Source organism: Anabrus simplex, chromosome 7 (genome assembly GCF_040414725.1).
Source record: "Anabrus simplex isolate iqAnaSimp1 chromosome 7, ASM4041472v1, whole genome shotgun sequence".
Classification (NCBI taxonomy): Eukaryota; Metazoa; Arthropoda; class Insecta; order Orthoptera; family Tettigoniidae; genus Anabrus; species Anabrus simplex.
This window is the reverse complement of record NC_090271.1, coordinates 290,236,053-290,260,634: the sequence shown is the minus strand read 5'-3', so window position 1 is coordinate 290,260,634 and position 24,582 is coordinate 290,236,053. Positions and strand designations below refer to the sequence as shown.

The 24,582-nt window shown below is 41.4% G+C and overlaps 1 protein-coding gene across 3 annotated transcripts in view; it reads left to right on the top strand.

The window, feature by feature from the left end:
* LOC136877117 (uncharacterized) overlaps positions 1-24,582 on the top strand; it is a 120,730-nt gene that overhangs the window by 62,676 nt on the left and 33,472 nt on the right. For 2 of the 3 annotated variants that reach the window (XR_010860715.2, XM_067150934.2), the window contains exon 2: positions 19,112-19,296. Coding sequence is in view for 1 of the 3 variants with exons in the window: in XM_067150934.2 (XP_067007035.2) it covers positions 19,112-19,296 (185 nt within the window). In the remaining 2 variants the exon portion in view is untranslated. Of the gene's footprint in view, positions 1-18,513; positions 18,883-19,111; positions 19,297-24,582 lie in introns of those variants that run through there. The other variant, XR_010860716.2, reaches the window with a different exon arrangement.

The following is a 24,582-nucleotide window of genomic DNA, read 5'->3' as shown; positions in this document are numbered from 1 at the left end:
GGTGTCCAACTGTAATCAAACAGTTCTTTGATGATCTCGTGTCTGAGGTGTGGTTGAATTTTGTGCATGCTCAAGCAGATATTTTTCACAGTGTTATTCAGTTATTAGAGGGTCAACATGTTATGTTGGATGCTTATAAAGTACTTGAGGATCTCAGGAAAAAGCTCTCAAATATGCTAGACTGTGTGTTTGTACCATCAGTTGTTCAAACTAAACTAAATAATCTTGAAAACGATGGCTTGGTTAATGTTTCACATTTAAAAAAGGGTTAAAATATTTTACTCTACTTGCTTGGAATACTTAGACCTGTTGACTTTTCATTTTTCTGAATTCACTGCGTTAATTCGGGCAGATCTTAATTCTGTGTTCTAATGGAGTGACGTACAAAGGTCATTCATTAGATTTTTACTTAAGTACACTGGAAAATACATATGTCATATACAGTAATGCTTTTTGATGAGACTGTTAAAAGTCAGGTTGTGAGTTTCACAAATAGGAAAAGTCCTCTCAGTTTTAATTACTGCGTTGATGGGGTGAAAGTTCCTTTTGAGGATCATTGTAAGTATCTAGGTGTTAATATAAGGAAAGATCTTCATTGGGGTAATCACATAAATGAGATTGTAAATAAAGGGTACAGATCTCTGCACATCGTTATGAGGGTGTTTAGGGGTTGTAGTAAGGATGTAAAGGAGAGTGCATATAAGTCTCTGGTAAGACCCCAAATAGAGTATGGTTCCAGTGTATGGGACCCTCACCAGGATTACCTGATTCAAGAACTGGAAAAAATCCAAAGAAAAGCAGCTCGATTTGTTCTGGGTGATTTCCGACAAAAGAGTAGCGTTACAAAAATGTTGCAATGTTTGGGTTGGGAAGAATTGAGAGAAAGAAGAAGAGCTGCTCGACTAAGTGGTATGTTCCGAGCTGTCAGCGGAGAGATGGCGTGGAATGACATTAGTAGACGAATAAGTTTGAATGGCGTTTATAAAAGTAGGAAAGATCACAATATGAAGATAAAGTTGGAATTCAAGAGGACAAACTGGGGCAATTATTCATTTATAGGAAGGGGAGTTAGGGATTGGAATAACTTACCAAGGAGATATTCAATAAATTTCCAATTTCTTTGAAATCATTTAGGAAAAGGCTAGGAAAGCAACAGATAGGGAATCTGCCACCTGGGCGACTGCCCTAAATGCAGATCAGTATTGATTGATTGATTGTTAATGTTAGGGAATACGTCACGTTTACTAAAGTAAAGGACTGGAATTCGGCTCGTACACCAACTCATTTGAAGTGGGTGGAAATATTCACTCATTTTGAAGATAGAAATATTGGTTTCAGGAATATGGGTGATATTGTAGAATTTGTGTTAATCTGGCCTGCTACAAATGATCCTACAGAACGGGTATTCTCATTAATGAACAATCTTTGGACAAATGAAAAATCCAGACTATAGCCTGAAAATGTAAAACACATGGTAATCACTAGGAGCAAGTTGGATTATAACTGCGTAGATATTTATGATATACTGCGTGGAAACTTAAAGTTGTTGAAGACAGTTCATTCAAATGAAAAGTACGAGAGCCTGTCACAGTGATTTCACACTGCAACGTGTTAATATAACACTGTGTGTTGTAACGTAAACAAATGTAATAGCATAATAGGTTAGTAGGTTAATAAAATTTGGTAATTTTTGTTATTGGAACACATTACTTCCTTTTCTATAGCATCTAAAAATCAGAGTGTTTTTAAGTTTTATCATGCTGTAATGAGCAATAATGTACGCTACGATTCGTTGTATGCTTTTTACGCTTGGTATCGGTTAAAAGGAACGAGAAAAATCGCCGATCAAGTTCACTGCTGCCGGTAGATGATATTTACGATCAATCAGGTCCTGCTTTTTGTCTCTGAATATCTGGTCACACTAATCCTGGGAGAACATAAAACCTAAATACTTGAAATTATCGACCTGTTCCAGCTTTGTATCACCAATCTGACATTCATTTCTGTTGAATGTCTTACCTACTGACTGACATCAATTTAGTCTTCGAAAGGCTAATTTTCATATCATACTCATTGCACCTATTTTCAAGTTCCAAGATATTAGACTGAAGGCTTTCGGCACACTCTGCCATTAAGACCAAGTCGTCAGCATAGGCCAGACTGCTTACTACATTTCCACCTAACTGAATCCCTCTCTGCCACTGTATACCTATCAGCAGATGATACATGTAAACTACGAACAGCAAAGGTGAAAGATTACAGCCTTGCCTAACCCATGTAAGTACCCTGAACCAAGAACTCATTCTACCATCAATTCTCACTGAAGCCCAATAGTCAACATAAATGTCTTTGATTGATTTTAATAATCTACCTTTAATTCCATAGTCCCCCAGTATGGCGACCATCTTTTTCCTCGGTGCCCTTTAATTCTACGAAACATAAACACAGCTGTCTATTCCTCTCGTAGCATTATTCAGTTACCTAGCGCATATTGAAAATCTGATCCTGACAGCCCCTCTGTGGTCTGAAACCACACCGGTTTTCATCCAACTTCCTCTCAACCACTGATCGCACCCTCCCTTCCAAGATGCCAGTGAATACTTTGCCTGGTATACTAATCAATGAGATACCTCGATAGTTATTGCAATCCTTCCTGTTCCCTTGCTGTAGATAGGTGCAATTACTGCTTTTGTCCAATCTGAAAGTACCTTACCAACACTCCATGCTAATCTTACTACTCTATGAAACCACTTCATCCCTGCTTTCCCACAATATTTTAACATTTCAGGTCTATTTTCATCTATTCCTGCTGCCTTATAACAATGGAGTTTATTTACCATCCTTTCCATATTTTCAAGCGTAATTTCATCAAGAACATTGTCCTCCTCCCCGTGAGCTCATTTGTTCGCTACGTTACCAGAAAGATTTCCTTTTACGTTGAGAAGAATTTCCAAATATTCCTTCCACCTGTCCAGTGATTCATGGGATCTGTTATGTGTTCACCAGTTTTACCCAAAACACTATTAATTTCTTTTTTCCCTACCTAAGATTATTTATTACGGTACTGTCCGGAAAGGTTTTTCTGCCGCTTGACCTAGCCTTTCCGGGTTATTACCGAAATCTTCCCACGATTTCTTCTTGGATTCAACAATTATTTGTTTCGCTCCATTTCTTTCATCTACGTTCAATTACTTCCCTATCTGCATCAGTCCTTGTTTGGAGCCATTTCTGATAAGGCTTCTTTTTACGTTTACAAGCTGCTCTTACTTCATCATTCCACCAAGATGTTCGCTTTGCATACAGTTGTTCCTAGACATTCCCTTGTTATTTCTACTACAACATTCCTGTATGCTACCCATTCTCTTGCTATATCCTGAACCTGCTTACTGTCTACTGTTCGAAACTTCTCAGTAATCATATTCATGTACTTCTGTCTAATTTCCTCGTCCTGGAGATTTTCTACCCTTATTCATTTGCAGACAGATTTCACTTTCTCTACCCTAGGCCTAGAGATACTTAGTTCACTACAGATCAGATAGTGGTCTGTATCATCGAAAAATCCCCGAAAAACTCGTACATTCCTAACAGACTTCCAGAATTCGAAGTCGGATAAGAAATAAGTTAGTCTATTATGGATCCGGTACCCCTAGCCTCCCATTTGTAGCGGTGAATAGCCTTATACTTGAAGAATGTATTCGTAACTGCTAAACCCATACTAGCACAGAAATCCAGCAAACGCTTCTCATTCCCATTAGCTTCCATATCTTCCCCACATTTACCATTCACCCTTTCGTATCCTTGAGTTCTATTTCCAACTCGCATTGAAATCGCCTATTAGCACTATCCTTTCCTTGCTGTTGACCCTGACTACTATGTCACTCAATGCTTCATAAAACTTGTCGACTTCATCCTCATCTGCACCCTCACATGGTGAATTCACTGAGACAATTCTCGTCCTAATTCCTCCAACTGCCAAATCCACCTACATCATTCGCTCATTTACGTGCCTAACAGAAACTATGTTGCGTGCAATTATATTCCTGATAATCAGCCCTACCCCATACTCTGCCCTTCCCTTTCTAACACCGTCAAGTACACTTTATAATCTCCTATCTCTTCCTCTTTATCTCCCCTTAACCGAATATCACTTACTGGTCATCTTCCCCAGTTGTATCCCCCGACCCAGAGTCTGAAGCTCCAGGACACTGCCCTTGAGGCGGTAGTGGTGGTATCCCTCGCTGAGTCCGAGGGAAAAACCGACCCTGGAGGGTAAACAGATCACGACGGCGACGACGTGACAAAAAGTAATTTGAAGAGATTCTGAGATATCTTAACGAATTATATGATTCTGGTTATAAAAATAGTGATTTTGTTTTTGCAAATTACAGCGATAAATGCGAAACTGCAGCGAAATTCATGGCAAATAACGAGCTTGAAATTGTGTTCCAATAATGCTTGTGCGAAGAGAAATGGTAGACAGAATAAGAATTTCTCCGTTCGATAGAAATACTTGTAAGTTTTAATATTCTACGAAATCCCTTAATGGTATGGCTATATAGGGTGAAAGGATAATTTGTCACGTTATCTTGATTAGGGCTATATTATAGGCCTAATTGTATAAATAAGGGCTGCCTGGCCGAAGCGGTAAAGGCGTACTCGGTTCGCCCGGAAGGAGTGGTGGTGGTGGTGATTATTGTTTTAAGAGGAAGTACAACTAGGTAACCATCCTCTATATAACACTAATCAGAGGGAAAAATGGAAGGGATTCGACACTTCGAAAAATGAAGGTATCGGCCAAAGGAAGACAAGGGCCACGAAGGGCGTGAAAATGAAAGACTCCCTAGCCCTCGCAAACCTAATAGCGTCGGGGTCGGAAAAGAACAAGAGTTGACCAAGGGAGGTTGGATAGGATAGGTGAAAGTGAGGAGCCAGGCACAAGTAAGTGGAAGCAATGCCAGGACTCAGCTAAGGGCCCCGTGGTTGCCAACCCACGCCCCGAAGTTCAGAGCCCCTGGGGCCCCTTTTAGTCGCATCTTACGACAGGCAGGGGATACCCTCGGTGTTATTCTACCGCCCCCACCCACAGGGGGGCGCTCGGAAGGACGTGGGTTCGAATCACCGTCAGGAAGTCGCAAAATTCCGGACTTCCGGAGGTGCATATGGCCCTGAGGTTCACTCAGCCTACACCGAAAATGAGTACCAGGTTAATTCCTGGGGGCAAAGGCGGCTGGGCGTAGAGCTAACCACTCTACCCCATCAAGTGCCGAGGTTACGGATAGTGGAAGCCTTTACCTTCCACTACTCCCAGGGCCTTCATGGCCTGTACGGAGATGACTTTGCTTTTACTTTTACATAATTACAAGATTACATAAGAAATAATGAATTATTATCAATATCACTTCACTATCTATTTTTTCACATAACTCAAAAATCGTATGAATGAAACGTTTTTATGAATAATTTTAGAAAATTATTACAGCAAAATTCAAGCGATGGGTCAAGTCCTATTTCGCGAAATAACGTGCAAAATTGTTTCCTTTTCGCGAAATCGAACATAAATTATTGCAAAAAATCATGCCTCTACCAATGGCACAAAACCTTAATTGCGCGTCCATGTGTTGCAGCGTGAGTGAGAGGAGGAATGCTCACATCGGCACCTGTAGACTAGTGTTGGCTACTGAATGCATGATTCGAAGCAGTGTATCGATTCATTGAAGTGTCCGAGTGAATCGATTCACAGGAACGGCGAGCTCACGGCACACGATTCAGCTTACTCCCAGCGGACAGTGCTGAGTGGCGCACTCACTGGACGTTGACGGGGAGCCGAATTTCCGCTGCAGCGAGACAGTGAATCATGCGAAACAATCGTGAACGAGCACGGCTCAGTGAGACACAAGATACGCACGGCTCCTTATCGGCTCACTGCAGCGAGACATACAGTGAGCCATGCTACACTGAAAGAATCGTATGCTATAATGTACTCTCGAGCTCAGCTCATTTGAAAATAATACCCATTTGAAACAGACTTTCAACGTATTAGGTCGTGTTACGTACATGTAGTTCGTGTTGAAGAGATGTCAAGTACAGAACAAAAATGGCCAGCCGGACACCAGTGGGATCCGAACCCACAACCTCCAGATTTCGCGTCGGTTGCTCTACCAATTGAGCTATGGTGGCCTAGGCCATCTTTGTTCTGTTTGAAAGGATCTGAGCTACAGGTCTGGCACTGCTGCTAGCGCACTGTAGAGTGCGTTTAAGTCGCCCGTTGTGGGGCATGTCAATGAATATTGAATTTTCACGACCGCATTGTAATCGAAACAGACTTTCAACGTATTAGGTCGTGTTACGTGCATGTAGTACGTGTTGAAGAGATGTTAAGTACAGAACAAAAATGGCCAGCCGGACACCAGTGTACTTAACATCTCTTCAACACGTACTACATGTACGTAACACGACCTAATACGTTGAAAGTCTGTTTCGATTACAATGCGGTCGTGTAAATTCAATATTCATTGACATGTCCCACAACGGACGACTTAAACGCACTCTACAGTGCGTAACACGACCTAATACGTTGAAAGTCTGTTTCGATTACAATGCGGTCGTGAAAATTCAATACGGTATTCATTAATAGCCTACCCATTTGCATTCACTGTCCTCTTCTTACAGGGAGGTTTAAATAATAGATGGATATATTTGCAGTGTTAAAAAGGTAGTCACAACATAATTCTGAAGTAGCTAGTAAGTAGGTAGGCTATTAGGTTATACTATTTATTAGTTTAATGAATCTTAGTATTATAACTTAGTTGACATTTGACAATTAAACTCGATTCTAGCCTGCGCTATGACTAAGAGTCATGCTCATGACCTTTCAAAAGTACCTGTTTTATATTGGGAAGAACGGCTCAGTATTCTCTCAGTTCATATGTCACATCGTTGCACAAGACTTCAATCATATGTGGACAGACGCAATAACAGTATGTTGAATCAGAAAACCAGCGGGCTACTGTACATCTCGGGTAGCCTATACAAAATATGACGATTAAAAAATTCCTCAGCTGATAGAAAAATACATATTTTCAAAAATGACTGAGCGAGTTGTCGTGCGGTTAATATCGCGTGGCTATGCGCTTGCATTCGGGGGATGCTGGGTTCAAATCCCACCGTCGGCAGCCGTTAAGATGGGTTTCCGTAGTTTCCCCATTTTCACTCCAGGAAATACTGGGACTGTACCTTAATTCAGGCCAAGGCTGCTACCTTCCTAATCCTAACCTTTCCCACCCTGCGTCGCCGGAATTAGAGTAACTAGCATTTTTTCTAAGAAAGGAGTTCATAGTATGAAGACCAAATGGCAGCTGCGAGCACTGAATGCTGTTGTTGCTGTCTTACCAGCACATACTACACAGATGCAGTAGGAGCGGTGACCAATGAGCCGTGAATCGGATCACTGTATCGATTCAGTAACGTGAACGGAATCAAATGAATCGATTCAGTAAAATGAATCGAATGTCCTTTCACTACTGTAGACTATGTTAGGCTGATAAGACTTTATTTCGCTCCAAATAGCTCAGCAGCAGTAGTTACACCTCAACTACCTTCCTTCCTCTACTTCCCCTCCAAGCTCGAGACTTCGCGTAAGTTTGTGCGATCAGATAGTAATCGTACTTTTAGCATATGCTGTGAGAAAGGGAAACAGGGGTATATTTTTGCCAAAGTCATGGACAACGAGGTATGATAGACATGATACTGTATAGGCTTTTGGGCTTATGCCGTGTCAAGAAAATAAGGTGAAATTCTTTACGTTTCGCAGAGAACTGTGCTCTGCGTCATCAGAAGAAAATCTCGACTGTCCCCGAGAAAGGCTTCTTAAACATTGAGGTATGATTCACCCGCTGGCCGTGCGCATTCGTGAGTCTGGCAGTCTCACTCAATCGGTGTGTCTGTGTAGTTCTATCTAGTATTGTTACTTTCTTACTGTGTTGTAAAAAACTGAATGGCTTTTTACTGATGATAATGCCGTATTACTATTTATTTGTAATGTAATAATTGTTCTTATGGTGAAAGTTGTATTGTATAGTATTGAATCAAAATTTCAAAAAACTATTATCACCACAATTAAGTTGGTATACTGTCAACCTTACTTCTCTGTTGAAATTTGCTCAGAGAGCATTTAAAGAGCATTTTTTTAAAAAAGTTTTGCTGTCTACTTCCGCCCCCCCGCCCCACTATGTCCTGTAGAATCACGGTATTTCCGCCTCCCGTCCCCCGTTCTAATTCCCAGTCACCGCTATTAGACGTACTGACTGGGATTGTGCTCAAAATCGAGAGAGCCCCCCTCATGACCGGAAGGAAAACATCACTTTCCTTTAAAAGGTCAATAACTTAAAAATTCGTTAAACTTGTTCTCAGATAAATTCCTTTTCTTCTACAAATTGTGTCATAGGTTCTGCGTGCTCTGCGGTGACATCATCCAATTTATAAAACTTTATAACAGATCCTGCATTTTGTTTTAAGTCGCTGATACTCATTTTGAGCATGTATAGAGGATGTAGTTTTGTCAAGGCAAAGGATGGGGTATGTTCTTGAGAAAATCGAATATTTAACGATGTTCTAAGCAAATCAAGATATGGCATAATTAGTGAACGCCTGTAGTAGTCTTATCACAACCGATGGGGGTTGCTCCGGTGTGTCTGCTTTTGAGCAAGCCGTGGAACAGAAATTTGTATTTCCGATTCCATGACGATGTCTTATGCTTCAAAGTCTTTTTTCTTAGTACGTCAATGATTCCAGTAATGTGCTCTCCCACGATGACCAAATCAATGCTCTCTGCTTGCAGGGCATTCACTACTGTTTCCAATATTGCCGAGTATTTTGCACTTGTACAGTGGTAGTTAGGGCAACGGTGAACGACGATTTGGTAACCGCTGAATGCAGCTGGTGCACTGATTTTCTTGTGGCGTAGTTTCCTTTGATCGATAGTTCCTCCAGTGCGTTGACAATCTAGGGGAACGTTTGTGCGAATATTCGAATGCTTTCGTATTTCTCAGACCATCTAGTCTGACACATTTGCGAAAGATTGGGACCCAGAATCCTACGAGCAGTCTATTCCTTGAAGAAGTTAATGATATCCTTTATATTAGCAATACAGTAGTGTTTTTAATTTCCGGTACATTATTTGTATCGTTGACCACAAGATTTATTTTGTGGTTTGAGCAATGGAAAAATAATGCTCGAGAGTATTGTACCCTAAAAATCGGTTGTACGCCACCCTCATTGCCTGCCATTGTAGTGCAGCCGTGGAAAATTATGGCTAACCGAATATTTGTCAATTGCCTCTGCGATCGATGGGGCATCTTGGGCATTTCAGTTCCACAAAATCTGTGAATTCTTTTCGGCTGTTCCTTAGGTTTTCATCCAGTGGCGTATGCTGGGATCAAGACGTGGGCTACCACTAGACTTATGTTACCCCTTTTCGATGGTTGGTTTATTGAACGTCAAGCCTTGAGCTTTTTCAGCTGCGGCCAACAGCCAACGAAGAAGCCTGCTGTGTTGTCAGTCCTGTTTCACAAGCTACTGTCCTGGCTTCTGCTATTGTTAATACTCAACACCTGATCAGTGGAGATGGTAGCCTAAGGTTTAAAAGATTAAAGTCCTCAAGCAAATTTAAAGTCCGGCTTTGTGGCTAAATGGATAGAATGATTGCCTTAGGTCGGATGGCCCCGGTTCAATTCTCAGAATCAGGCCCCTCGTACTCTTAATTCCCGTGGCTTGGATTATTATTATTGTTATTATTATTATTATTATTATTATTATTATTATTATTATTATTATTAATACAGTTTTTTGAATTTTACAGTATTACCAGCGATCGTACATATCGTTCACTGGCTTATTAAGGGCACCCGGAAGGGGCTATGTCTGCCATGTTAAAATGGGCGTTTTTAAGGAACATTTTCTCATAAAGTTATGATCCAAGGAAATTCTTTCAATCAATCAATCAATACTGATCTGCATTTAGGGCAGTCGCCCAAGTGGCAGATTCCCTATCTGTTGCTTTCCTAGCCTTTTCCTAAATGATTTCAAAGAAATTGGAAATTTATTGAACATCTCCTTGGTAAGTTATTCCAATCCTTAACTCCCCTTCCTATAAATGAATATTTGCGCCAGTTTGTCCTCTTGAATTCCAACTTTATCTTCATATTGTGATCTTTCCTACTTTTATAAACGCCATTCAAACCTATTCGTCTACTAATGTCATTCCACGCCATCTCTCCGCTGACAGCTCGGAACATACCACTTAGTCGAGCAGCTCTTCTTCTTTCTCTCAATTCTTCCCAACCCAAACATTGCAACATTTTTGTAACGCTACTCTTTTGTCGGAAATCACCCAGAACAAATCGAGCTGCTTTTCTTTGGATTTTTTCCAGTTCTTGAATCAGGTAATCCTGGTGAGGGTCCAATACACTGGAACCATACTCTAGTTCGGGTCTTACCAGAGACTTATATGTACTCTCCTTTACATCCTTACTACAACCCCTAAACACCCTCATAACCATGTGCAGAGATCGGTACCCTTTATTTACAATCCCATTTATGTGATAACCCCAGTGAAGATCTTTCCTTATATTAACACCTGTATACTTACAATGATCCCCAAAAGGAACTTTCACCCCATCGACGCAGTAATTAAAACTGAGAGGACTTTTCCTATTTGTGAAACTCACAACCTGACTTTTAGCCCCGTTTATCAACATACCATTGCCTGCTGTCCATCTCACAACATTTTCGAGGTCACGTTGCAGTTGCTCACAATCTTGTAACTTATTTATCACTCTATAGAGAATAACATCATCCGCAAAAAGCCTTACCTCCGATTCCACTCCTTTACTCATATCATTTATATATATAAGAAAAAATAAAGGTCCGATAACACTGCCCTGAGGAACTCCCCTCTCAACTATTACAGGGTCAGACAAAGCTTCACCTACTCTAACTCTCTGAGATCTATTTTCTAGAAATATAGTAACCCATTCAGTCACTCTTTTGTCTAGTCCAATAGCACTCATTTTTGCTAGTAGTCTCCCATGATCCACCCTATCAAATGCTTTAGACAGGTCATTCGCGATACCGTCCATTTGACCTCCTGAATCCAAGATATCTGCTATATCTTGCTGGAATCCTACAAGATGAGCTTCAGTGGAATAACCTTTCCTAAAACCGAACTGCCTTCTATCGAACCAGTTATTAATTTCACAAACATGTCTAATATAATCAGAAAGAATGCCTTCCCAAATCATACATACAATGAATGTCAAACTTACTGGTCTGTAATTTTCAGCTTTATGTCTATCACCCTTTCCTTTATACACAGGGGCTACTATAGCAACTTTCCATTCATCTGGTATAGCTCCTTCGATCAAACAATAATCAAATAAGTACTTCAGATATGGTACTATATTCCAACCCATTGTCTTTAGTATATCCCCGGAAATCTGATCAATTCCAGCCGCTTTTCTAGTTTTCTACTTTTGTATCTTACTGTAAATGTCATTGTTATCATATGTAAATTTTATTACTTCTTTGGCCTTAGTCTCCTCCTCTATCTCGACATTATTCTTGTAACCAACAATCTTTACATACTGCTGACTGAATACTTCTGCCTTTTGAAGATCCTCACATACACACTCACCCTGTTCATTAATTATTCCTGGAATGTCCTTCTTGGAACCTGTTTCTGCCTTAAAGGGTTTTGGGTTTTACCGAGAAGGCATTTCCGGAGGAGTTTTTCTTAGGTTAAGTCTCTGAAGACTCCTTTTTTGTATACATATTTATTAGACCATTGCACGTAGATAGACAACATAATTTTTTAATATCTTCTGTTTTTTTTGTTGAAAATATACATTTTTAAGTGAACATCAAAATTTTAGGTTCTAAAAGGAGACATTTTGTTCCATAATTCAGAAATTGTACCTTTGATTTTAAAAATCTCGTGTTAAAATACGTAGAATGATTAGTTACATACTACCTGCAAGTTTGGTTAATGTGCGTTCAGTCGTATCCGAATAAATGTTCCTTAGATACACAAAAAACTACATTTCAGGAAACGAGCCTCAAAGTTCCTTATGCATTCCACATTCGTACAGAGGATCATCTGGGTTCTCTTCCATCTCATCTTGTCATCTTCTATTTACACTTCCTTTCTTCTGTCTTCCAAGCTTCACCACATCCCTTTCTGCTGCATCTGCTTTCCTTTTCCTTTATCTATAATTGACATTCGTTTCAGTGTTGTGCTCTAGAGGTACCGGCATACGAAGTCTTTATAGAACTTCGCTCTTCGAGATATTGTCCCCATTGTATATTGCCACGGCATCATAAACACCAAAGTGGAGTGTTTTTATACTCACAATTTCTCTCTTGGGTACCCGAGTCCAGATCAAATGATTTAAGCATTCGTTAGGGTTTTGGGTTTTACCGAGAAGGCATTTCCGGAGGAGTTTTTCATAGGTTAAGTCTCTGAAGACTGGCCTTATGGGTTCCGCGACTGCATATGGGAGACTGTGCTTGTGGTCGTGGTCGCAGTTTCCTTCATTTTTATGGTATTTGCACCACGTGTCCTCCCCTTTTGGTAACAAACCATGCTGTGGTTGTTCATTCTGCATCTTTTTTGTAGTCAATTGGGGAACACACATTTGCACACTCACTTGTATCATTCGGAATAACAACAGTGATTTTCCTCTTTCCCACATTCTTACACACCTTGAAAATCCTATTACTATGTCTACGCATCTTGTTCAATGTATAAAACCAAACGAAAAAAAAAGTAGCTGAATACTGTTGTAAAAGAAGCCGCCAAAACGAACAATAAACACATGCAGTTATGTTCTCAATCATTCTGCCGTCCAGGTTGGCCAACAATTGAAAGTTGCACTTTCCTGCAGCAGGGATATCCTCCCCCAGAAAATGACCACGCTCTGAAACATGAACACCTTCAACAGAGTCTTTGTCACCACTTACAAATGGAAAGTAATGTTATGTCACATCAGTTCGAGGACATGTCACGCCCGACATCTGGAGCACTCCAGGTAATATAAAAATTAACGCCCTTTCAAACGCCGCAGAGGTCTGAAACAAAAAGCATTCGAAAGAAGAAAGTCACAGGTATATAAAACTGCAAAAAAATAAAAAATGATTTTTTTTCGATTTCACCCCTTCCGGGTGCCCTTAACTTCCTCGGGAGATCTGGTGTGATGTCCGATCCATGTTCACGGGTTGGATTCCAACCAACAATAGAGGACACTAAACCTGAAAGATTGCTTTTCATTTTAGCAGATCTACCAATAAAAAGAAAACTACTGTATATGACTCCTGTAACAGCAGCCTTACAGTGTCTTCCTACAAGGATGTAGAAGTAAACGGGAATGAAATACCAGCACTCTGTTATCTATGAGTATGAGGTGAAAACGTATGTACGATGAGGAATGCATGTTTGATAGCTGTAGTCATGGCGATCTGACGGACCGAAGCCTAGCACACCTATCACCGCAATCCCCACACCTATCGCACATCCATTGGCGAGCCGCGCGAGATGGACCGAGGGGAGAGAGACGGGCTGCAAGATCAGTCCCCGATGCTTTGCTCTCAAAAATACGTTTGACGTTCTTTTTCTCATTGCTTTCAAGTTGCCGTACGTAAATGGAACTATGTGTCAGATGCTTACATTGTAATGTGCTGTAGATTTCCATCGTTCTCATTTGAGGTTTGAGCTTCACCGATAGCCTTGGTAGCCCTCAGTATACGCCACTGTTTTCAGCGCAGAAACGTAAGCCGATAAATGGTTGTTTATTCCCAGATACGTCGGCTGTTTCATCAATTGCGTAAGCTGTTTCTTGCAACACCATGAAGGCATTGGTCATTTGTGTTGATTTTCAAGATATGGAACGATGCCATGTAGGTATGTAAACGATCAAACTTTCAGACCCATTGGATTGTTGCTACAGGTCTCCCCACATGATTGGTCGCGGAGGAATTATCTCTAGTATACGGACTCTGGTGTAGCGTAGTTGACTTGCAGTCTGTGCAGTGAAGTGTTCCCCGTCAAACAAGTCTCGACGACAGAGAAGAGCACGCTATCAACATTTGTCGCCGTTTGAGAGGGCTCGGATAATTGGGCTGTGTGAGCCTGGATTATCGCTAAGGACTGTCGCTGCACGTGTTGACCGACAGACACCTACGGTACAACGTGTATGACAGCAGTGGTCAAATGAAGGTACCCACACTCGTAGACCTGGCACAGGCCCAGCGCGATAGACAACTGTGAGAGAGGATCGCCACATCATTCGGATGGCCCGAATGGAACGCCATGCAACAGCAGCGCAAATTCGAGCAGCTGTGGCACCTCAAGTTACACAACAAACAGTTGGAAATCGCCTGCGTGCAGCTGGCTTACGAGCCCGTGTCCCTGCAGAAGGGACCCCACAACAGCGACGTGTAAGGCTGGCCTGGTGTCGAGAAAGATCGACGTGGGTCGACGAATGGCATTAGGTCGTCTTTAGTGATGAATCGCGCTTCTGTCTTGTCCGCAGTGAACGCCGGAATCGTGTGCGCCGACGTACCAGGAAGAGGAGCCGCCCTGATCTTATTGTCGAGAGGCACACAGGGCCAACACCAAGCATTATGGTCTGGGGAGCTATTGGCTTTAATGTGAAATCACAATTAGTGCTTGTTGAGGGCACTATGACTGCTCGACAGTACGTTGATAGAGTACTCAATCCCGTGTTGTCCCTATGATGGCGAACATTGCTTCATACTGCACGCATATCCAGAGAAGCTCTCCACGTCATCACAACCTTAGAATGGCCCGCCAGATCTCCGGACCTCAGTCCTATTGAGCATGTGTGGGACATGATGGGTCGACAACTGGCCAACCGTCCTCAGCCACCCACAACTATGGAACAACTGACCCGTGCAGTGCAGCAAGCACAATTCCTCAGGAAGCGATCCACGGCATTATTGACTCCATGCCTCGACGAATTCATCAATGTATTACAGCTCGTGGTGGGCACATCCTGTATTGATTGTTGTCCAAACTTACGATCAGAGGGACCTGAAAGTGTAATCATCCAATCACAACTGAACACTCGTCCTACATGTTCAATTGCAGCAATATAGCAGCACTCCTTCTGGGTGTTGCAATTTCCATTTTCTTCAGTGTAATTTCGCCACACAAATCTATCAATTCATTTTATTTTGTATTATTATTTATTTTGGTGACGTGTACATGTTATTCAGACGATTCTTCTCTAGGTATCCCTTCAATATTTTGTCGCCAGAGTCAACTCGTAAGTTCAGCAGATCAAAGAAAACTCCTTCGTCCATTTCTTTTCCTATAAAAGGCATATCATGCGTGCCACAGAAAAATACACAGGGAATATTATGTTTTGTTGAAAAGTTTGCTCTTGAACATCTACAGGCACATCTCCGATGCCTTGCTCTCAGAAATACGTACGACGTTCTTTTTCTCATTGCTTTCAAGTTACCGTATGTAAATGGAACTATGTGTCAGATGCTTACATTGTAATGTGCTGTAGATTTCCATCGTTCTCATTTGAGGTTTGAGCTTCACCGATAGCCGATAGGCAGGATGGAATAAAACACAGTGCTAGCAGAGAGCATCCTTCAGTCACTTGGAGTAAACTAGCCATGGTTCGTATTGATCTAACCCGGCATAGTTAAATTTTCTTCGCAAATGGCTTGCATCAATTGCAAAATTGTAATTCTTAGGTGGAGCCCGCTGACTTTTCCAGCCAACAAACGAGAACACTAAACCTGAAAAATTGCTTTTCATTTTAGCAGATCTACCAATAAAAAGAAAACTACCAAGGATGTAGAAATAAACAGGAGTGAAATACCAGCACTCTGTTATCTATGAGTATGAGGTCTTGAGGTGAAAAAGTATATACGATGAGGAACGCATGTTTGATAGTTATAGGCATGGCGATCTGACGGACCGAAGCCTAGCACACCTATCACCGCGGTCCCCACACCTATCGCACATCCTTCAATAAATTTCCAATTTCTTTGCAATCATTTAAGAAAAGGCTAGGGAAACAAAGATAGGGAATCTGCCACCTGGGCGACTGCCTTAAATGCACATCAGTAGTGATTGACTGATTCGAGGAAAGCCTTCGCAGCGGCTATTACAGTTTTGTGAATAGTGGTGGCGACATGATTCCGGCACACTTCGCGCATATTCTTGAACTTTGTGAATGGCTTATTTATGAATGATCCTGCCAATGGCAGGATGGAATGAAACACAGTGCTTGCAGAGAGCACCCTTCAGTCGCTTGGAGTAAACTAGCCATGGTTCGTATTGATCTAACCAGGCATAGTTAAATTTTCTTCGCAAATGGCTTGCATCAATTGCAAAATTGTAATTCTTAGGTGGAGCCCGCTGACTTTTTAACAACTCCTTCCTCTTTTAAACCGTTAGCTGGAAAGTTCGTCTTACATATCGTCCAAGTCATTTTCGTGGCAGCCATCATTCTGTTCAGTTTTGGGACTGACTACAGAGGCAGACACTTATTCAGATGTTGACGTAGGAGGCTCGACCGAATGTGCAGCTATTTCCGCAGAAGCTAAAGAATTTGACTGTTGCCGGATATCAGTTATAGACTAATATGGCGATCTAATTTCGTCATTGTTATCCTCGTTCCCACTGCTATTGTCATGTCCCCTTTTTCTTTTAAGAGCTATAGTCCCTGAAAAACGTAGGTACACTAGAATTGGTCATTTATACAACTTAAAATATCCAATTTAAATACAAAATCTGATTTATATAAAATACAACCCTGAATGTAATATACATACATTCGATAACTTGTCAGTTTAGAACTGTTGAAACGTTTGCTTTGGTATATAAATCTGATAAAATGATCAGTTGGCGTGTTATTGGTTTGATGGAACAAATTTCAATAAATGTCAAGTTTTGTAAAATATTATTTTCATACAGTGTCACTTATGATGAAATGTTAGTGTGATAAAATCATCTGAGCCACTTCCGAGAAAAAATACTTTTATTTATGTACTATTTTGTAAAAAAAACGTTACAATGGAGTAAAAATCCGTGAAACTGTAACAGTAAAAATTAAAAGTTATCCTTTTTGAAAGAAATGTATTATTATTATTATTATTATTATTATTATTATTATTATTATTATTATTATTATTATTATTATTATTATTATTATTATTATTATTATTATTATTTAATCTCCAAAGTGCTGTGAATCCTATTTACCATAAGGTATGTTAGGATTGTAGTTTATACAAAATATACAATTTCTCTGATAAAATTGAATACATAAACGGTAAAATAGACATGAACAGAAATGGAAAGATTATTATTATTATTTTATTATAGCTTCTAGGGGGGGGGGGGCAGCTTTCCCTCTCCGCTGGGTATGCCCTTGCTCACATTCCTCTTTTTCTAACATCCTCATTATTTAAAAAAATAATAATCGTATGGCGTCAGGTGGAGGCATTTGGATTTAACGCTATCTGGGCTGTTCTCTCAACTACTAAGTCTGGCATTGCTTATTTGTGTCAGGCTCCTTGTCTGGTCTCCTTTGCTCAACTCTTCTCCTCTGCCAGCCCGGACGGTGCCTTTCGTGGTCCTTTCTTTTCTTTTGCCGATACCTTCATTTTTCAAATGATCGGACCCCTTCCATTTCCATTTCTGACTAGTGTTAAGAAAGAATGGTTGTCCAGTTGTACTAGGTACCTCTTAAAACAATAATCACCGAGTGAGTTGACCGTGTGGTTAGCGTCGCGCACCTGTGAGCTTGCATTCGGGAGATAGCGGGTTCGAATCTCACTGTCGGCAGTCCTGAAGATGATGTTGCGTGGTTTCCCATTTTCATACCAGGCAAATGCTGGTGCTGTAGGCCTACCTTAATTAAGACCACGGCCGCTTCATTCGCACTCCTACCCCTTTCCTATCCCATCGTCGCCATAAAACCTACCTGTGTCGGTGCGACGTAAAGCAAACTGTAAAAAAATAACATTAAAAACCACCACCACCACTACGGTGTCTAGGCTGCCTGCATGCGCCAACACACGACTGCTGATTCATAGAGAGAGTTATTAATTTAGAGGTCTGCCTTGAATTCTTCTTACATGTCACATCAAATTAGGAGATTTATAACAGTTATGTCAATTATAACAAGCTGTATTCTCCAAGTTTGTACTGGAATTCGAAATCTTGTGTTATTTACGCTATCAGATTTCCAACCCGTAAATATCATTTTATAAGTCGTAAGTAGCTAAGTCCTTCTAGTTTACAATGTAAATCAATAAGGAGATTTAAATTTCAGCGGCAGGAAGAGAATTTGCTTCATTGGTCAAAGTCGCACCGGCCTTGACTGTGCAAAAGCTTCTGTCACCCAATCAAGAAATGTGTGTTCACTCGATGTGTGATGTCATGTTTTCCTTCGATCTCAGCTGCTCAGTTACGGCTTTATATACGTATTCTCTTTGCGGCTCTACCCATGTATGATGTGAGCTTGGAACTGTAGGAACGTGCACAATACAGAATACAGCCTTTCAGTTATTTGTGTTTCTAAAGATCACTATTAAGAAATTAATTATCTCGTAAAATTTATATGGACTGCAATCAGTTGTTATGAACATCTTTGCAAATCAAGAAGTTGCATTTCTTTGATATAGAGACGATTATGAGCATGAGTGGGAGGATACCAACTGTTACCCCCCAAACATACCAGTTTAAATGGGTGGTGAACTGATTAGTGGTTATCGTTCAAATATAATGAGCACTAAACTGTTCTGTGAAGAACTGCACATTTTAGACGAAATTTCAATCAAAAGGTGCGTATTGTTTCGAATTCACTGTTTATTCCTATCGATGTTAGTATATAGTTAGGTTAGGTGTAAGTAGAAACCATTTGATTCTGTTTTGTGATAAAATATATTTACATTCATTTTGGAGGTGCTGATACCTCGAGTGATGTTTGTTTAATGATGTGTTTAGTAATAATTTAACTGTCACCGTTTTGTATGAGGACATTTTGATCATGACTACCCTCGTATTTTTCAGAACCTGGAGAAATGCATGGAGCTCGGCGGGTAATAGTTTTTTGCCTCCTCATTGCTGTTCTTCCCACTGCTCTACTAATAGTGTCCTTATATCTTCGTCATAGTGTGTATGCAGATGTTACATATGCAGTTGCTGAATCTGATGTTCTTGAGGTCTTGGATGGAATGTCGACAGTTTTCTGTCAGGTACTGTAATTTTGTCTTTCATTATACATACATACATACATACATACATACATACATTGTAGACTATTTTAGGCCTTTCAGCATTCAGTTTGGAAGCATCTATGAGTTATGCAATCCTTTATTTGTAAATACCTCCATGGTCTCGTTTAGTTCCATTCCTCTTATCTTTAAATAATTAAAAACAGGATCCTTTGTCGCTTTGGTCTCCCTTTGTTTCTCTACCTTTCGTGGCTGAATCCATGATTTTCCTTCATTTGCCTCACATGATCCCACCACCAAAGGTGGATTAGGCCTATATGCAGAGTTAGACCGTTCCATCTTTCTTAAAATTCAATCAATCAATACTGATCTGCATTTAGGGCAGTCGCCCAGGTGGCAGATTCCCTACCTGTTGCTTTCCTAGCCTTTTCCGAAATGATTTCAAAGAAATTGGAAATTTATTGAACATCTCCCTTGGTAAGTTATTCCAATCCCCAACTCCCCTTCCTATAAATGAATATTTGCCCCAGTTTGTCCTCTTGAATTCCAACTTTATCTTCATATTGTGTTCTTTCCTACTTTTAAAAACGCCATTCAAACTTATTCATCTACTAATGTCATTCCACGCCATCTCTCCGCTGACAGCTCGGAACATACCACTTAGTCGAGCAGCTCGTCTTCTTTCTCCCAATTCTTCCCAGCCCAAACTTTGCAACATTTTTTTAACGCTACTCTTTTGTCGGAAATCACCCAGAACAAATCGAGCTGCTTTTCTTTGGATTTTTTCCAGTTCTTGAATCAGGAAATCCTGGTGAGGGTCCCATACACTGGAACCATACTCTAGTTGGGGTCTTACCAGAGACTTATATGCACTCTCCTTTACATCCTTACTACAACCCCTAAACACCCTCATAACCATGTGCAGAGATCGGTACCCTTTATTTACAATCCCATTTACACTGACTGACAGAGCAAATGCAACACCAAGAAGGAGTGGTTCGAAAGGAATGAAAGTTGGGGAAAAAACAGAGACGGCACGGACGAATAATTGATGTTTATTTCAAACCGATATGCAGGTTACACAATGCGCACGGCATCGACTCAGTAGGATGTAGGACCACCGTGAGCGGCGATGCACGCAGAAACACGTCGAGGTACAGAGTCAATAAGAGTGCGGATGGTGTCCTGAGGGATGGTTCTCCATTCTCTGTCAACCATTTTCCACAGTTGGTCGTCCGTACGAGGCTGGGGCAGAGTTTGCAAACGGCGTCCAATGAGATCCCACACGTGTTCGATTGGTGAGAGATCCGGAGAGCACGCTGGCCACGGAAGCATCTGTACACCTCGTAGAGCCTGTTGGGAGATGCGAGCAGTGTGTGGGCGGGCATTATCCTGCTGAAACAGAGCATTGGGCAGCCCCTGAAGGTACGGGAGTGCCACCGGCCGCAGCACATGCTGCACGTAGCGGTGGGCATGAGGTGACGTGGAATCATACGCAATAGCGCCCCAAACCATGATGCCGCGTTGTCTAGCGGTAGGGCGCTCCACAGTTACTGCTGGATTTGACCTTTCTCCACGCCGACGCCACACTCGTCTGCGGTGACTATCACTGACAGAACAGAAGCGTGACTCGTCGGAGAACACGACGTTCCGCCATTCCCTCATCCAAGTCGCTCTAGCCCGGCACCATGCCAGGCGTGCACGTCTATGCTGTGGAGTCAATGGTAGTCTTCTGAGCGGACGCCGGGAGTGCAGGCCTCCTTCAACCAATGGACGGGAAATTGTTCTGGTCGATATTGTAACAGCCAGGGTGTCTTGCACATGCTGAAGAATGGCGGTTGACGTGGCGTGCGGGGCTGCCACCGCTTGGCGGCGGATGCGCCGATCCTCGCGTGCTGACGTCACTCGGGCTGCGCCTGGACCCCTCGCACGTACCACATGTCCCTGCGTCAACCATCTTCGCCACAGGCGCTGCACCGTGGACACATCCCTATGGGTATCGGCTGCGATTTGACAAAGCGACCAACCTGCCCTTCTCAGCCCGATCACCATACCCCTCGTAAAGTTGTCTGTCTGCTGGAAATGCCTCCGTTGACGGCGGCCTGGCATTCTTAGCTATACACGTGTCCTGTGGCACACGACAACACGTTCTACAATGACTGTCGGCTGAGAAATCACGGTACGAAGTGGGCCATTCACCAACGCCGTGTCCCATTTATCGTTCGCTACGTGCGCAGCACAGCGGCGCATTTCACACCATGAGCATACCTCAGTGACGTCAGTCTACCCTGCAATTGGCATAAAGTTCTGACCACTCCTTCTTGGTGTTGCATTTGCTCTGTCAGTCAGTGTATGTGATTACCCCAGTGAAGATCTTTCCTTATATTAACGCCTAGATACTTACATTGATCTTTCCTAACAGCCTGTATCTTCTCATTCTGAGTTCCCTCTTGCTATTATTTCGACCCATTTGTACGAGCAGTCATTCTTAATACAGTTCGTAAATTTCTATTACTTCTCACTTACAGATGAGATATCCTTAGTCCACTCATTTTTCACCCTCATTCATCAAAGCCAGTCTGAAAACAAGCCGATGTAAAGATCATTCCATCTGAAAGCTGATTTCTATCTTGCAGAATTATAATTTTTTTAAAGACCAAGTCATAGGCAGTGGCCAAACTGCTTACCAAATTTCGAGCCAACTCCCTGCCTTTTTACACATTTCAGTAAATTATCCATGCATACTACGGACAGTAAGAGTGAAAGTGTTCAGCTTTGTCTCATCTCTGTAACTACGTTGAACCAAGACCTTACTCTACCATCAGTCCTTACGGCGGCCCGATTGTCAACATAAATTGCATTTGATCAGCTGTAATAACATACCCCTGATCCCATAATTGCTCAGGATTGCTAACATCTTTTCCATGGTATTGTGTCATATGCCTTTTCTAGATCTACAAAACATAAACATCATCATCGTCATCATCATCTGGAGCAGTTTCCAACCCCAGGCTGAGTCTGCTTGGAACATAAGCCTCTCCATCGTTTTCTGTTCATCCACCACTTTTCTTCTCTCACTGCCGTCCAGTTCCCACCTCTTGCCTTGATGCTCTTCTTTACACCTTTCAGCCATCTGTCCTTTGGTCTTCCTCTAGGTCTCCTTCCCTTCAACTCAATTTCTAACATCTTTCTTGGTATCCTCTCTTCTCCAATTCTCTTAACATGTCCATTCCACTGCAGCCTTGATTTTTGTATCTTTTCCTGTAGGGGTGCATCATTTACCATTTCTTGAATATAAACATTACTTTCTAGTCCTCTTGTAACAGTTGTCAATTACTTGAGCCTGACTTACTCTCCACCAATGGTCGCATTCTCCTTTCCAAAATTCCTGTGAATACCTTGCCTGGCATACTTATTAATGAAATACCTCAATAATTGTTGTAATGCTTTCTGTTCCCTTGTTTATAGATAAGTGCAATTACTGATTCATCTAGTTGGAAGGTATCTTACCCAAATTCTACGCTAATCCTGTTACTCTATGGAGCCATCTCATCACTGCATTCCCACTTTATTTCATCACTTTACGTCTAACTTAATCTATTCCTACTGCTTCCTCAAGCATGTTTTCACTGTCATCGTTCTCCCCATGAACTTCATTGTTTGGGAGTTCAGCGGAAATTATCCTTTTATGTTGAGAGGATCTTCAAAATATTTCTTCGGTCTGTCCCATGATTCCGTAGGATTTACAATGGGTTCTCCTGATTTACCCGAAACACTATTAATTTCCCTTTTCCCTCTCTTTTTAAAATTATTACAGTCCAGAAAGGTTTCCTTGCTACTGACCAAGCCTTTCCATTATTTCTAAAATCTTCTAATGATTTCTTGAGGGATTTGATTCACTCTGTTTCTTTCATCTACGTACAGTTTGCCTCTGTAGCGTAATGATTAGTAGGCCTACTATTAGCTGCTGTCTTTGGAGGCCTGGGTTCGATTCCCGGTACTCCCAAAGATTTTAGAATGGCAGGAGGGCTGGTATGAAAGTAAAATCGCACCCGTGGCTCACCTCCATTGGGGATGTGCCTGAAAAAGAGGTGCACTACCTCGGGATAAGGACACAAGTTTACTTATCTACGTACGATTCCCTATCATCAGTTCTTGTTTAGAGCCAGTTTTGCCATACAGTCAAACCTCCCTTCTGCAGACACCGTCAGTTCCATACAAAAATGTTTGTTACGAGAGGTGTCCGCTAAAACAAGGTTGTAAAAATTTAATCGAACCTTTTAACGTCAAAAATCCACCTTAAATATGAGCATACATCTTTATTTTGATTATTCTAAATACTTTCTGATTAAATATTTGCCTGGGAGATATTACTAGTGATTTTGCAGCCTTTACATTCATTACGGCTTCAGGAATTAATCATTCAGCAGGGAGTAGGCCTACAAATTTAGCACATTTTTCTTTGCCAAAATATTCTCGAAAAGGGAATAACAACCCAGCATGACACACACATTCTTTATTCAATTAACCTCAACTTTCAGATTATTTGCGATTTCTCATGCTTTTTCTTGTAACATTGGCCCACTCACTTACAGTTTCTTTTATTCAAACACATTTAAACCACTCATATACTGCAGTGTCCCTCCTATTCATGTTTACTCGGCAACTGAAATGCTACGGTATTTCTGTCTCAGCATTCAGCACATGAAAGTCTCTTCCCTGTCAAGTTTAACTGAACTAGCTGACCGCAACCTTATTAGCGACAATCTGAGTTATGAAAAATGGAGTTATGGAAAATCCCAGTAACTTGTGAGTAGTCACTCGTACATTCCCAGGCAACTAGAATTCTCAGAATGTACGCTAATAGGAAGACAAGATGATCCTAATGAAAGGTTCATAAAGAGCTACAGAACTATTAACCTCGCGGCTACTACGGCTTTCCTGTGTATGTTTCTTTGTTTTCCTTGGACACAAAATAGTACGAACAGCAAAAGGGATTCCCATATGTTTGCAGAATGTTATTAAGAGAAAGGATGACAGAGCCCTGTGTAAAGGCAGTGTCTTGGAACGCGTAAATATGTCCGCTTAAGACAAGTGGATAAGACTAATGGCGATGTCCACTGTCCGAAATTCGAGGTATCCGCTTAAATGAGGCTTGTTTAGCACATGTCTTACGTTAAATAAAATCAGTTCTGTGGAAACGTGTCCATATGAGGAGGTGTCCGCTGAATAAAGGCGTCCGTTAGAGCAGGTTGAATTGTACATTTTTTTAAATATTCACAGGCTGCACTGACTTCATTTCACCAA